At 55.1% G+C, this 14,195-nt stretch overlaps 1 protein-coding gene across 1 annotated transcript in view; it reads right to left on the bottom strand.

Annotated features, from left to right (window-relative positions):
• STARD3 (StAR-related lipid transfer (START) domain containing 3) overlaps positions 1 to 13,830 on the bottom strand; it is a 14,141-nt gene extending 311 nt beyond the window's left edge. The window contains exons 1-13 of the mRNA XM_009572556.1: positions 13,556 to 13,830; positions 10,547 to 10,624; positions 10,185 to 10,262; positions 10,042 to 10,095; positions 9,822 to 9,939; positions 8,617 to 8,715; positions 7,819 to 7,874; positions 6,894 to 6,986; positions 5,378 to 5,440; positions 4,220 to 4,315; positions 3,580 to 3,659; positions 3,075 to 3,179; positions 1,646 to 1,739 (exon numbers count right to left, since the gene is read on the bottom strand). Of these exons, the coding sequence (XP_009570851.1) occupies positions 1,646 to 1,739; positions 3,075 to 3,179; positions 3,580 to 3,659; positions 4,220 to 4,315; positions 5,378 to 5,440; positions 6,894 to 6,986; positions 7,819 to 7,874; positions 8,617 to 8,715; positions 9,822 to 9,939; positions 10,042 to 10,095; positions 10,185 to 10,262; positions 10,547 to 10,624; positions 13,556 to 13,771 (1,230 nt within the window). The 5' untranslated portion in view covers positions 13,772 to 13,830. The remainder of the gene's footprint in view (positions 1 to 1,645; positions 1,740 to 3,074; positions 3,180 to 3,579; positions 3,660 to 4,219; positions 4,316 to 5,377; positions 5,441 to 6,893; positions 6,987 to 7,818; positions 7,875 to 8,616; positions 8,716 to 9,821; positions 9,940 to 10,041; positions 10,096 to 10,184; positions 10,263 to 10,546; positions 10,625 to 13,555) is intronic.
• Between the last annotated feature and the right edge of the window lie 365 nt (positions 13,831 to 14,195).

The raw sequence follows: 14,195 nt of genomic DNA, 5'->3' as shown, positions 1-14,195 counted from the left end.
AACCGCCTCAGCCTGTGCTCTATTGTGTGAGATGCATAAAAAAATAATCCTTGCCTCTGCGGGGGAAGGGAGCTGAGGCAGGGCTGGGAGCAGCGCCGGGGGCTTGGGCAGGGTCCCGGGGCAGAGAGGGGGTCGGTCCTGGGCGCAGGGCCGGGATGGGCAGCCGACTATCCTGGGGGTTCAGGCAGGCACAGGAGGACCCCCCTCTTGGATTGGGGTGTTTCAGCAGAGCAGGAGGCAGAAATCTCTCCCTGGAGCAGGTTTTCTCTGTGACACAGCAGCAGGAGGTTGTGGGACCGTTGGTCCAGGGGCCATTTCAGACACCTCCCTGAAACGAGCTCTGAGGTAAAGCTCCGTCACAGACACAAACACACACACGTGTGTAATTCTCACCCTCCGTCGTAGGAAGGGATGAGCCATGTGCTATAAATACTTCTTCAGGGCCAAAGGAAATAGCAAGGCAGCACAGAAGAGGGGTCTGGGCACCAGCAGGGCCCTTCAGGAAGATGGTGGAAGCAGTTGACAGGCGGGTTATTAATAACTTGGCCGCTACGGCATTTCTTCCAGCAGCGGAGGCAGGCAGTGGGCGAGTGCTCTCTGGCCCGGGAAGCACAAGGAACGTCTCTCCTTTCTGAGCCCCATCTTGCACAACCGAGTGGGTTCGTTATCCCTCCAAACCCACGCGTTACGGAGGGGCGGAAGAGGCATCGGAGCCAGATCCGCGAAAGAAAACACATCTCCAGTGCAAAGGGGCAGGAGGCCGCGCTCTGCTCTGCCCCTGCTTTCGCCGCCCAGGCAAGCGCTTCTGCAAATCCTTTCCAAAGTGTTTCACAAGGCAGGCAGGAGCTGATCCACTTTGTGGGGAGGGAGGGACGTGGGAGGGGAGGGGGCCGCGCAGCTTTGCAGCAGAGCGCTGATGAATGGAGCCTTTGTGCTCCCTGCTGCAGCGCCGTTACCACGTCAACCTTCAGCGGAGGAAGAAAACGGGCCAGCTCCGCTCCCCCCATCCGCCCGGCCCCGGCTCCCTTCGTGCGCTGCCTTTTGTCTGGGCCACCAGCAAGGACTCGACACGCAGCTCTGCAAATAGCTCCAGATCTGGGTCATCTCACACGGCCGAAGAGCCTTTCCCGGGGTGCGGGGACAGCCCCACGCGCTCCAGGGGTGGCCGTGGTTGTAGCAGGGTTGTAGCTGGGAGCAGGGCACGCAGGGGCGAGGGAACCCCCCCTTCAGCGGGTTCCTGGGAGCAGCATGCAGCCAGACAACACTTCACATGCCCCACTATTCTCGGTCCCCAAAAAGGGTAGAAATCTCCTCTCCCCCAGTCCTGCACACAGAGATGCAAAACCGCTAAGCAAGATCTCTGCCAGGTAAGGAAGAGCTTCCCCACCTCACAACTTCAGGGGGTAAGAGGGTGATTTTCAGGTAGTGTTTAACCTCCACCAGCAAAACTCGAGTCCCTTTAGGGCAGCCTTTGATACTGAGCCGCTTTCAGAAGTGGCCAGCAGGACTGCAGCCGCTGGAAGCACAGAGCAGGTCCTCAGCACGCAGCCTGCGCTACGCAGGGGATGTCGGAGCCTGCGGGTGAGCTCTGCTGGGGACGGGATACGGCCGCAGCGCTCGCGCATCAGCAAAGAACTGGCTTTACCTTCAGGTCCGTGTTGAGAATCCAGATGAACGTGCAGAGCCTGGGATTGCTGGGACATTTCAGTACGATGAATCCTCCGGGCCCGTTCTCACCCCTGCGGGGAACCAAGAGCACACAGTCAGAGCCGGGGCCGGCTGAAAAGCCGTTCTCTAACGCTCTGGGGTGCACCGCACCGATCCTGCGCTAGCTCCTGCAGCAGCAGCCACCCCCTCCGCCTGGCAGCGAGGACTAGAGCCCAGCGGGGTAAGAGCAGATGCGCAGAGTGCCTGGGAAGGTATCTGCTTTGGCTGCAGGCACACGAGCGAGCACAGCAAGGCAGGTTTCCCACAGGTGCCTTGGCAGCGGTGGTGCCAGGGCTGCCGCAGGGCTGCAGGCTGAGAAGCAGCCTCTGCCTCCGGACCGCACGAGCCCAGCCGACACCGGTTCTTCACTGCGGGGAGGTTTCCGAGACACAACCCCGTGGAAATGGGTGCAAACAAGAGGTCCCAGGAAAGCCGAGCAGCCGGGGAAACCCTGCACAGTCAGGACAGGCTGGGCGCGGGGAGCCTTGTCACTACAGCCCCCAGATCCTTCCTCGCACCATCTGATCCGTCTCAGAGACAAGAGCTGTGCTCACACACACAGCCCAAATACAGATTTCCCTTCCCTGTTCAGGAACACACTATTTTTGCTGCATACATTTGTAAAAAGATTTTTCTAGGCCCTGAAGTCCCCAGCTCTTAAATAGACTAAGGCAGCTATAACGGCTCCAAGTTAAAATGTCAATTACTTTAACCAGATTATTAGGAAAAACAAAGTCAGTGCGCGAAGTGGCACAGCTGGGCCCCAGGCACCGGAGCAGACAGTAACAAGGAGTCCTTGTTTGACGAGATTAACCCCGCCGAGATCCATCACCAGCCGGGCGAAGCTGTCCCTTTGGAAGGGGAGAGGCCAAAGACCTGCCGACAGTTTGGGAGCCAGTCCATCCTGACGCAGCTTGTTTCACCCACGGGACCATCTCTCAATGTCCACAGCTTTTAAAGTCAGTAAGTGACTGGCTTACGAGAAGCAAAAGGCATCCGAGAGGCTCAAAGCGAGCCACAGTCAGCTGTTTACTGCCCCTCAGAAATGGCAGCTGGCCCTGTTTGGGAATTAACTGTTACATAAACAGGATGCGGACGGGGTTGGGGTTTGTGCTGTTACTGGTCGGCACCTCCACTCCCCTGAGCAGAGAGCTGGGAAACGCCCGAGCAACACTGAACAGCACAGAGAGTTTCTTTAACAAAGGAAGAAGAACAAGGGAAGCAAGGTTTAGTTCCACAAATAGATTAGCTTCCTGCAAACGCTGCCAGAAAGACAGCAGGGTTCTCATTTAAGTGGCTCTCTGCCCTAAGCTTAAGCAAAGTGCGTATGTCAGATAGCAGCTAAAAAAACAGAACCTGCCTCTTACCTGACATACTTGGAGAGCGGAGGCTTCAGGCTGTGCGTGGTCGACATCCCTGAGGAAACATACCTGTCTCTTCTTCTCTCAATCCGGCGCACGTTCACAAAATCCCTAAGCAAAGAAAGGGCGCTGACTGCTTTAAAACGTGCATGGGACTTTGAAGGAGCAGATCCCACTCTCCGGACTGCTGGGCAAGGCTGTGGCAGAGGTATGTCAACATACGGACAAAGCACAGCGCAGCACTGTTATGAGGGAGACCGACTGACCGAGATAGACTTTGAGCTCCAAGACTCCTGCCAGAAACGTCTGGAGGAGAATTCAGGGGCTCCTTGCCTTTGGGAGCGTTATCCGCACAGCCAGCCAGCCCTGCCTTGCTGCCACTGGGAGCTCCCAGCCAGCGAAGGGCAGCAGAGCTGGGGCAGAGCGCTCCCACTACAGTCAGATGCTTCTCTCCGTATTTTAGAAGGGTGTTTAGGGGCTCAGTACAAAACAGACAGTGGAATAAACTGACCTTGGGGAAACAACACCGCCTGCGGCCCCAGCTGCCACGTCGTATGAGACGATCGTGTTGTCTTCAACCCGCTGCAAGATCTGGGCGGGGGAAAAGGAAAAAAAAAAGAAGAGAGATTTCCTCAGACTGTGCCTGCAGGTCTGCACGTGCCAACAGCTGGGCAATACAGACCCTCCCCTAAAACAGCAGCAGGATCCAAAGCAACCGGAGTATCTTTAGCAGCTGATCCGAGGCTGAGGGGAACGAACTCTTTGGCAGTGCGTGCACAGGTTTGTCTCCTGCCCTGGGACCGGTCCCTTTGCCTTTCTGTGGGGGGCACAGGCTTTGCCTCCGGATCCCCGCCACACCAACGGCGCAAAACGCCCAAACCCTACCAAGCAAAAGCAGGCTTGGCTCAGCCGCTGGCCCATCTCCCTGCCCACCTCATGGGCTTTTGGATGGGCACATGCATGCAGCTGGCTACCGCAGAGCATTCGGATCGTACGGATGAGCGGCGGAGATTTAACGCCTCAGTGACTCGGATCCAGCTAAGCTCCAGTAGGGCCTGGGCACCGCCGACAGCCGGTGTTGGACTGGGAAGCTTCAACTCTCCGCTCCAAGGAGCTCCTGTGATTAAGCCATCTTTGTCCAGCACGCTCACCTGGCAAGCTGCCACTGTTCTGTTCCACAGGATCATCTTCTCAGGCTGGAGAATAACCTCCTGGTAAACTGTTTCAGCAGAGCACTGCAGGAAAGCCTGAGGACAGAGCCAGACCAGTTAGCCGGTCCTCCGCTCCACTTTGCTAAGATTATTTTTGAGGAACGCAGGGCAGATCACAAAGAACAACTGGGATAATACAGGAGGGGAGCGGCGCACGCAAAGCCAAGGCTGTCACCCCTCTGCCACAGTGCTCTCGTTCCCAGGGGCCCGGAGGGCATACGTGGAGTCAGATCAGACCTCCGGTTTCAGCAGTCTGAACTGCTGCCTGCCGAGGTCCGTGCTCGTGTAAGAGAGGACCAGCACGGTGTCTGTCTGTCAGTCTGTAACACGGCGAGACAGACGGACCTTGGGGCTGCCTTAGGCTGGCTCCTCTCCCACCCTCACCCCACTTTATCAGCAGTTCTGCTACGTGCATGATTGCTTCGGGAAGTTGCTGAAAAGCTATTCTGAGCTCCAGCACAGACAACGTTCGTTTCTCCGCATCCCTGTGGGACAGGGGATCTTTGGAGGCAAATGGTTAATGCAGTAAAGTGGGACCATCCAGCTTTTTCTCGCGAATACAGAGCTGCTCCATTGGCAGCTTCTGCCAGCGAGGCAACATATGCACTGGAACAAAGAAAAGCCACCGCAGCACCAATGCTTCATTAAAGCGTGGTTTACAGCCAAGCCACTCCAGCGAGAGGGCACAGAGCAAGGCACTTCCGAGCAGCTCTTCTCAATGCCAGGCAGCAGCAGACGCACGCTCAGCCCTGGTCTTGCTGGCAATTAGTTGCAATTAGCCTCCTTGGTCAGATTAGTCCTAGATGCTGGGGTTGGAAGCAAGTCTTGCAGTCACCTGCTCCCACTTCTACCAGCAGAGACTGGGGCCCAGCATATTTGCTGGGGAGTTTGTCTGCCAGCCAAGGGGCTTTCCTGGAGAGATTCCCTAGAGCGTGCAGTGCAGTTCATCTGTCTCAAGCAACGAGAGCGTGCTTTGCAGCCTGACCTGTCCTGCCAGGGCCAGGAGGGAGTGTGAAAGCTGAGCCATGGCTCCGAGCAGAGCAGTCGCTCTTCGCCTTTACCACACAGACTAAGGAAGTGATCCAGGAAGGTTCTTACCTTTAAAATAAAGGTCTTGCCATGGAAAGGTATTTCAAAAGTGTAAACGACATCACCAAAGTCCTGTGCAAGAAGTAAGAAAGTTACATTTATGTTAGCAAAATAAATCGCATCTATCTGAGGTAAAGTCTGCTAGTCTGCAAGCGCTGCAGGTGCAGGAGCCGTCCCGCCTCGCGTGTCGTTCTGAAGGACCCTCTCCAGCCCTCAACAGTCCCCCGTCCCCCCACGCGAGGCAGCGACCCCAACACGGGAACTGCACTGAGCACGTTGCAGATGCACGTGCACAAATTTCCATAAACAAAACAATATCCAGAGCGGCAGCAGTGATGAGACAGAAAAAGAATCCGCCCCATGCCAGCCTGCAACTCCACGTCAAGGTCAAATTCTCTTTGTAGCAAGCTACCAACACCAGGGTAAGAGAAAGGGGTTAGTTTGCCAACACTGCTGTTGTTACCTACATCTGAGAAGAGACTCCCTGGAGGGGTTAGGGATGGACAGATGATAACCTTTCATCATTAGCCCTGTGTTAAACTCTGATTAGTCTATTTAAATCCATCCCCCTTTGGATAAAGAAAACAATCTGCCCAGCTAGTTTGGCATCAGACAATGGATCACTTGACAGGGGAATTTTAAACACCAGATGAGACTGCAGTTTGCAGGACTCTCACCCCACGTTGCGAGCCCACAAGCAGAAAGCAGGGTTGGTTTTAGGGGGCAGAGACACTGCCCCTTTCTCTCCACCCTTTGGAGAGAGAAAGGAGCTCTAGGTACCCCAGAAAACTCTACTGTAGCTCAGGGAATGAACCAGCGCGGTGAGGAAAGAGGCAGGGCAGGGCCCGCTTTGCTTTGCGCACCTCCGTGCTGCCTGAAGCAAGACCCCTTTGCAGACCCCTTTGGCAAAGCCACAGCGGAAAGATGTAAGGCAGAGACACATCCCCGATTTACACGCCAGCACCCACAAGGTCCCTATCCCGGGGAAGGGGGGACACAAACAGCTTTGGGGGTGGGAGGAACAGTCTGTGCCCCACGCTCTCCTGCTCCCATGTGGGCCAAAGCTGGCCAGAAAGGCCAGACCCCAACTTGGCTTGGTCTCCCCAGGACGCTCAAAGGCAGCTTGCTGTGGAGCAAGGGCAGAAGCTGCAGCAACGGGGCCCTCCAGCACTGCCGCAGGGCCAGCATGCCTCCACTCCTCCCCACACCAGCAGCCACGGCTCCGCATCCCAACGCCTACCAAAGGTGAGCTGTCCGCCCCTGCCTGCCTGCCGTCTAGAGGGAGGAGTGATGGGCTCTCTCCTGTCAAACAGGAAGGCAATTAAACGTCTAATTAAATAAGAGGGGATTTTACATTTAACTGAACTGGAATAGATTCCTAATTCAATCAGGTAATTGTAACGCTTGTTAATTTTTCATGTCGCAAGGAGGTTTCAAAAGCCTCATTTGTCCTCCTGTTTTTGCTAAGCCATCCGTGCTTTCTGCCGGCAGCGCTGCCCGGCAGGTGGGGCGGGGGGACACTTGCATTGTTTTTCTCAAACTTCCAGTTCTCCTCCTGGGCGAGGATTTGGTCCACAACCTCCATTGCGTCTTTGCCTTGTCGGACATATTCTTTCTCCTAGGAGAGAAGAGAGCATTTCATTAGCTGGGTTTGCAGAAAGCCTGAAGTGTGTGTGCAAGGCTTGCTACCCCTCTCCCAAGGCTGGCAGGGGGAAAGGTGACATCTCCCATCACCAGACCACAGAAATCTCTTAATTTGGGTCACAGAGGCCTCATTTTGGAGCTCAAAGTCACGCTCCCCGCCCTGGCTTGTATCCACACACCAGCTGCGTCTACCAGCGAGTCTCCTGCCTTAACGTAAGGGTTTCCAGCAGGCAAAGGGCTATGAGATGCACAGAGCTTCCTTCTGTGGAGGTGCCAGAACTGGGGCTGAACGGCAGCAGAACCACTCGGAAAAGAGCACAAAGCAGCCTGTGCCCAGCCAGGCTTCGGGGAGGCGAAGGACCGCCCCGCAAGCCACAGTTCAGCGGAGATGGTTGAGGCGATGCCCTTCTCGGTATGTGACCGTGTAACCAGGGACCGAAGAGGGAAGGGGAGAGAGGGACAGGCAGGAGGCAGAGCCAGAACCACATCCCTGCAGGATGCTGCAGGGGAGAGCGCGCAGCCCTGGGGAGGTGGGTTAATGCCGGGTGTTACCCAGAGGACCCCCTCCCGCGGCAGCCACGATGCCACCGGTCCTGAGGCACACAGGGAACAGCCTGGTGCGGAGGGGCAGGCAGAGCTCCTCAGCCAAATGTCCCCAGAACAGAAGGCTGTGAAATGAGGGACAGCAGCCTCTGGTGCTCTGCAGATACAGCACCCTGATGGGGCCACAGGATTGTCAGAGAATCCCACAACCTGAAGCCGATGGGCAGGGACAGCCGGCCTCAGGCCACGCTAGCTCTGTTTACCTGAGCTGTCAACGCCTTCCTCCCTGCACCTTCCTCATCGGACTCGTTGTCCGACCCTAGGATGGAGGCACACAATTAACACACAGTTGATGAAGACCCCACTTGTACAATCTCCCTCTGACCTTCTCATGGGGAACAGAGAGCGTCCGATCCCCGCACCCTATCTGATGGGAAGGCCCTGCCTCCCCAAACGCCTCCGCTCCGCAGCCGGCTGCCAGGCGCTGCTCCGCTCTCCGGAAGGCTGAGCACGAACCGGGTGTCAGCTACACCGAGACAACTGCTCCGGCTGACATCTCCTCGCTCCCGAGCAGGGGAGGTCTCCGGAGTCGGCATGAGGCGGTGTCACAGGGCAGTGGCATGCTGCCAGCTCTTATCCTCACCTGCTTGTGGCAACTCGCCCCCGTGCCCTCATCCCGAGGGCAGCGTTTTTCAAGTAGTTTAGCCGCAGCTAAGAGCATTTAATCCCAAGACCGCAAAAGGCTCCAGTTTCCCACAGAGCTGAAGCCAGGCGCGCGGGGCTGAGCGCGACTCCGCTCCGCAGATGGCACAGAGAGAGCATGGCTGTGCCTCCCCTGCCCAGGCACAGGCGCAGTGTGAGGAGAGCGGAGCCCGTTTTGCAGTGTCAGTTCTTGGAGGCCCTGCCACCCACCGCTGCCAAGGGCCGGGATAACGAGACAGAGCTCGGGGAGGAGGCGATTATAGAAGTGAGGAGACCCCGGAGGCAGAATGCCGTGAGGGGAACAAGGCAGCCTGGCTGCCAGCGAGGTGACGGCAGAAGGGGAGGAGAACACGTCTTACCTGCGAAGGACTCTGGCGGGGAGTAGAACTGCCCCTCGGAAAGGGCTCGGGGGTAGAGCAAGGGGCCACGAGAGGCTGCAGCCTGGGCTGCCAGGTACCCTGCGAACCAAAGCACGAGGTTTTACACACGTGGTGTTCAACACCAAGGGGTCCTGGGGCCCCCACCACATCCACCCCTACTCAACTACCCTCCCAGCCACTTTCTTCCAGACACAGCTGGTCTTTTCGCACTGACACCAGCCAGCCCACAAGCTTTTCAGCTCCTATTGCCTCATCTTTTGTTTGAGACATTTTATCTGCATGGAGATCAATGGGCTCTTTTGCCTGTCAAATCCAAAGGCGATTAAGCATCTAATTAAATAAGAGCTTCCCCTGGAAGCAATTTGGAACCTGAGCCTAATCCAATAGAGGCATTAAACACTTGATCATTTTTCATCTTAAAGCCTCCTTGCAAGACCCAAACATCCTCTGGTGTTTTCCAGTCAGTCAGTGCATTTCTGATCGAGCCCCGCTTGACAAATACTCCTTCATTTACGTGCCATTTCCCAGTCCTCTTTCAGTTAAGCTTGGGAGAGCGACAAACTCCTTTTGCTGCTTTAGGAATGGGCAGCTGTGCCAGTCCGGGCTGAGCACCCATTCCCTAGAAGGACCCCTGGAAGTTACAGGTGCCCGGCACTGCAGCGTAATTCGTAAAGCATTAGGTCAGACTCGATCTCCATTTAGTCTGACCTCAGCGACCAGAGGCTGTAAAATCTCACACACCGTAACTCACGCCATGACCCTGCAACATGTCTGCAACTGAAGCAATCCTCTCTGAAAGGTCTCAGCCCAGATCCAAAGACAGATATCTAGAGATGGAGAGTCCAACAGTCCGCCTGGCATTTGTCCCACTGTTTCAAAACATTTTCTCCGATGAGGAGGTGAGCTCTGTTTCCAACACGACTGGCTTCAGGATCCAGACACTGGGGAATTTGGCACGTTTTTCTCCACTCAATTAAAAGATGCTTTTTATAATCTGGTATTTTCTTCCCCTGAAGGGACTTATATACCATAACAGAATTGAGTCAGGCACTTACCATCACAGCCAGCCTGGAGATCACTTCTCCATAAATGTCATATCTGTCAAGGTGCTGCCAAAGCAGCAGAAACCCCAGGCCTGGTAGTCTCATCTGCCAACTCCTACCAGAGAGGAGCAAAGTACTTACACCGTTCCTCTTCTGCTTCCTGAGTTAGGACTTTAAAATCCAGGAACCAAGTCTCTAGCCAAGCAATGACAAACGAGACGATAGGAAGTAAATAGCCGAAAGCCCCTTTGGTCAGAAGCTGCGTGGAAGAAAGCAGAAACCACAGGGAGTTTACACAAACGGGAAAACGGCAGCATCAAGTAATCAGAAAGCAATCCCCTGTGAGCCCAAGGAAACCAACCTCGGAGAGGATGACCTTCACAATCAGGAAGGCACTGGATACCAATGTAGTAACCTGAAAAATAAATTTACGTATCTCAGATCCCTGCAAATTGTAGGTGGAGAGAGAAAACTAAAAACAGGAAGCAAAAATTGCCTTCTTACCGCTATGACCCACCAGTGGCGCAGCTTTACGATTGCATAGGCCAGCAGCAACACAAAAAACCGAAAGAAAGCCAAAACCTTTAAAAACAAAAAGCCATCGACATCAGTCACTGCCCTCGTCCCTCTGCCAGGTGCTGGGAGGACGCAGACACGGGCCAGCTCCCGAGGACCTCGCCACCTAGACAGATGGGGTCCTGCAACAGGATGGGCTGCGACCTGCCCAATTTCACTGCGCCAGGCGAGGGGCAAAGCTGCGGGGAGACCCCAACCCCCGGCACACAGACCCTCCCTGCCCAGCCTTCGGCCATGCCACCCCCAGCTCCCAAGCTGTTTCCTCACCTGCAGCAGCCTGGGATACTCACAAATATATCAAAGAAAGAGGTCTTAAAATTGTACTTGATGATTTCATTCTCCAAGTTCTTCTGAATGCCATCCTTGGTCTGAAGGGGAGACAGGAAACCAGAAAGCTATTGAGTGCACTGATAGGAAACTAATGGTAGAAAGAACCCGGCCAAGCGGTGACCGGAGGTTACCGCCAGGTCAGGTTATGCATCAGGCATACAAATGCCTGCCGCACGCACGACGCGGGCTCATCTGCCAACGCAGGACCACGGGAAGATACAACGGCCCATTTCACCCTTGGTTTCACACCGAGAAGCGCAAGTCGGGTAGCCAGAGCTGGAGCAGCACACGGGTACATTAAACACTTCTACGTGGGGGCTTTCTAACACCGAAAAGCCGCTCTTTTGGCTCAGCACATCCAGCACCACCGGATCACAACTCTCACAGCCTAAAGCCCTTGGCCGGACAACACCTCCCACTCGTGCCCACTGCTTCCACGCGTGGCTTCAGGTGACAGACTTCAGCTGTACGGGAGGAGACGCGGAAAAAATGAAAACCCACAGGAAACTGCTTCTCTAGCACCTTCAGCAACGCACTGAATAAAGCGTCTCCCACAGCTGGACAATCAAAACATCTCCCCCGCGAGGGCTCTCAGGGGTTACTCAGCAACCTGGTGGAATTTAAGCTGCAACGAGCACAACGCCCTCGTTCTGCAAAGCACCGAGGGGTCCCCTCTCCTTTCTCCCAGGCCAGCTGGCTTCCCACGGCTCACAGCAGTGCTGAGCTGCCCTCCAGGAAATCTGACGGAGGAAGTCAACCGGCAGGTTCAAACGTACTGGCAAAGGGGAAGAGGGAGGAGAGGAGGGCGAGAGACATGCACAGACACAGACAGACTGCAAGGAAATCTGAAAGAGGCAAAACCGCTTTCTGGGATATTATATGGGAGCATGGAAAAAGCTTGTGGAAGAGCTCTCTTGCCTCACCCCGAGACAATCTGGGGCCCAACAGCCCTGCTACTTCTGACACCATAAATCCTGTTCTCAGGAGCCTGGAATTGCTGTTTATGAGGAAGCGGGTGGCTCAGGTAACTGGAACAAATGCTTCACCTTTAGGCTATTGGTTTGAACACAGCCCAGCTGGCCTGGAAGCTGGTATAGGCTGACAGCTGTTTGATGATCTGTGAGAAACAAGTTGGTGGATCTCAGGCCAGTTCTTGGCAGCCTGGTGTCCTGGCACCCTCTTGTCAGACAGTCCAAGGACAGAAGAGGCAGCCGTCGGGAAGCGGTCCCTCTAGGTCAGGGCTGGTGCTTAATATTCAGGGAGAGGGGGGCAAAGTTCTGCGCTATTGCTTTATCTGATCTGCGGCTACAGGGCTCGCGCCAGCCAGCTTTGCTGAGCTGCCACTGAAAGCCTCTTCCCCACACCAGGACTCCACTATGAGATGCTGCAGGAGGAACGAGACACAGGGAAGGCTTTGGATTATGATTTCTGGGAGGTGTTTTCAGTTTAAATACAGGCCGCTGCCGTGAACAAGGAAGAAGAACCGTCTGAGGCATCTCCTTGTCTCTGAGAGCAGCAAGCTGGCAGAATTACAGTTTGCAGGCAACAGACATTTAACGAGGGCTAATTTGCTCAGCTTATCTTGCAGCAAAGGAAACCATTTGATAAAAAAAGCATTAGTCATGATATAAAATCGTTGCTCTTCATAACTAGGCAAATAAGCTGCCCTAATAGCTTTAAATATGCAGCATTTCGGCTCAGGGCCCAAATATCAGCAGTTAGTCACTCATTAATGGCTACCTGCAAGACCTACGCTCAGAATCACCCTGGTGACCATGCTGGCAGATTATCTCCCCGGGGCTGGATATTTTGATTTGTAGACAGCACCTCTCCAGAGAGTCCAGAGAACAGGGACAAGAGCAGGAGGCTGGGGTCCAAGCCGGGCACGCAGGACACCATTGGCATCACTGGAATGCTGGCCGGGAGATGCTTTTTCCTAGCTGGGGGGGCAGGGGTCTCTTCAGGCTCTCAACACCGTGTGGGCAGGGCAAGGGAGCTGCTGGCTGAGACAATCTGTTAAGTGCAGACACCAGGAGATAAACAGGGCAGAGATAAGAGCTGCTAAGTGAGCGCAGGATCCAGTGCTGATAAATAAAGGCCAGACACCGGCAGGGCTGCACGCAGAAGCGCTGGGGTCTATCTGTTCATCTTGCCTCTCTGCTCAGGTTGTTCCATGGGAGGACATGTAGTACCTGAAACCAGCCGCCAGCACGGCTGAAACCAGTTGGGACCAGTTCAGGAAAAATAAAATAAAATACAGCCCAGGGAGTAACTCCGACCTGATGGGACTGAGGTAAATAAACTGGATTTCCCTGGTTATCGCAACAGTTGACACACTGAGCGAACGCAGCAGCCTGCACAGGTGTGACAGCGCTGCGGAGAGGACCGAAACCCTCACAGTCCCCTTCGCCAGTCCCCTGTGCGGTGGAGCAGCATCTCCGGCTTTCAGAAGCCGAGATTAGTAGCAGTACGTTGGGACCAAAGCTCAAAGCCCTTTCTGTCTCTGCCCAACAGCTGGGTGGGTGAGAGGAGGGTCTGCACATCCTACCTCGCTCCTCCGATGCTCTGAGCACAAGACACCGCAGCAAAGCTGGCAGCTGCTTGGCAAACACAGCAAGCAGCTTCACTTAAGGCAAGGGGAGCAGGAGAGAAATTTGGCCAACTGCTCAACCTGGCAATTCCACGGGCCCCAGATCTTGTTACACTGCAACATAGAGCGCTACACGCGACGGCGTTAACGACCCTGGACAGCCACAACAGAGCCCGGCTGCAGGAAATGAGCTGGACTTTCGTTTACCCTAACTGCGCAGCAGTTTCTCAGCCAGCGCAAATCAGCAGAGTGCTGGGAAGAACAAACAAAGACTTGGCCCAAGACTTCTGAAACAGAGCAATTAATGCGGAGGGAACTGCATTAAAAAAGCACAACTTAAAAGGGCAAAGACTCCACAGATTCGCTTCCCCCAACTTACATTCAATTCAATTATCCACAACAAAGATATGAAGAGCAGGTCGAAGGTGACGAAGAGGCAGAAGGTCCTCCTCACGTCTGAGATGGCCTTCCTCTTCTCTGGAGAGAAGTAGCAATACGGGGAGAAGCCCTGGCTCTGGGAGAATGAGGTGCTGATGGACGCTATGGCTGGGAGGCTTCGTTCCAGGTCGTGCTGCAGGTCTGTCGGCTTGCTCATCCTTGGCCCAAGCGACTTGGGTCCTACGTCAATCGGGGCAACATCTGCCAAGTCAGTGCGTCACCTGTGCGGAAACACAAAGGGGAGCCTCAGGCCTCGGGTCTCTGGATACCCCTTCTCCTCTCCCCCTCTGAAGGCAAATATTCCTATTACCAAATCAGGTCCTATCTGTTTTCTGGCTAATACTGGCTTTTGGGCCGCCAAAGAGCCTCCCTCTCTGAAGCAAGGACATCCAGGGCTCACCCTCCTGCCCCACATCACCCTGGCACCCCATGTTCACCAGCACAGGCAGGGACCCTCCTTCCCTCTTGCTCACTGCAGGGAAGGAGGAATCGGCCGCGCAAGGCTCAGAGGTGCAGGGGGTCCGCGGAGCCACCAGCAAGTGTCACTGGGACCCAGAGGCAGCCACCCAGAACACGCTCGC

The sequence above is a fragment of the Fulmarus glacialis genome, unplaced genomic scaffold, assembly GCF_000690835.1.
Source record: "Fulmarus glacialis isolate BGI_N327 unplaced genomic scaffold, ASM69083v1 scaffold21802, whole genome shotgun sequence".
NCBI classification, from domain to species: Eukaryota; Metazoa; Chordata; class Aves; order Procellariiformes; family Procellariidae; genus Fulmarus; species Fulmarus glacialis.
This window is presented reverse-complemented; position numbering and strand designations above follow the sequence as displayed.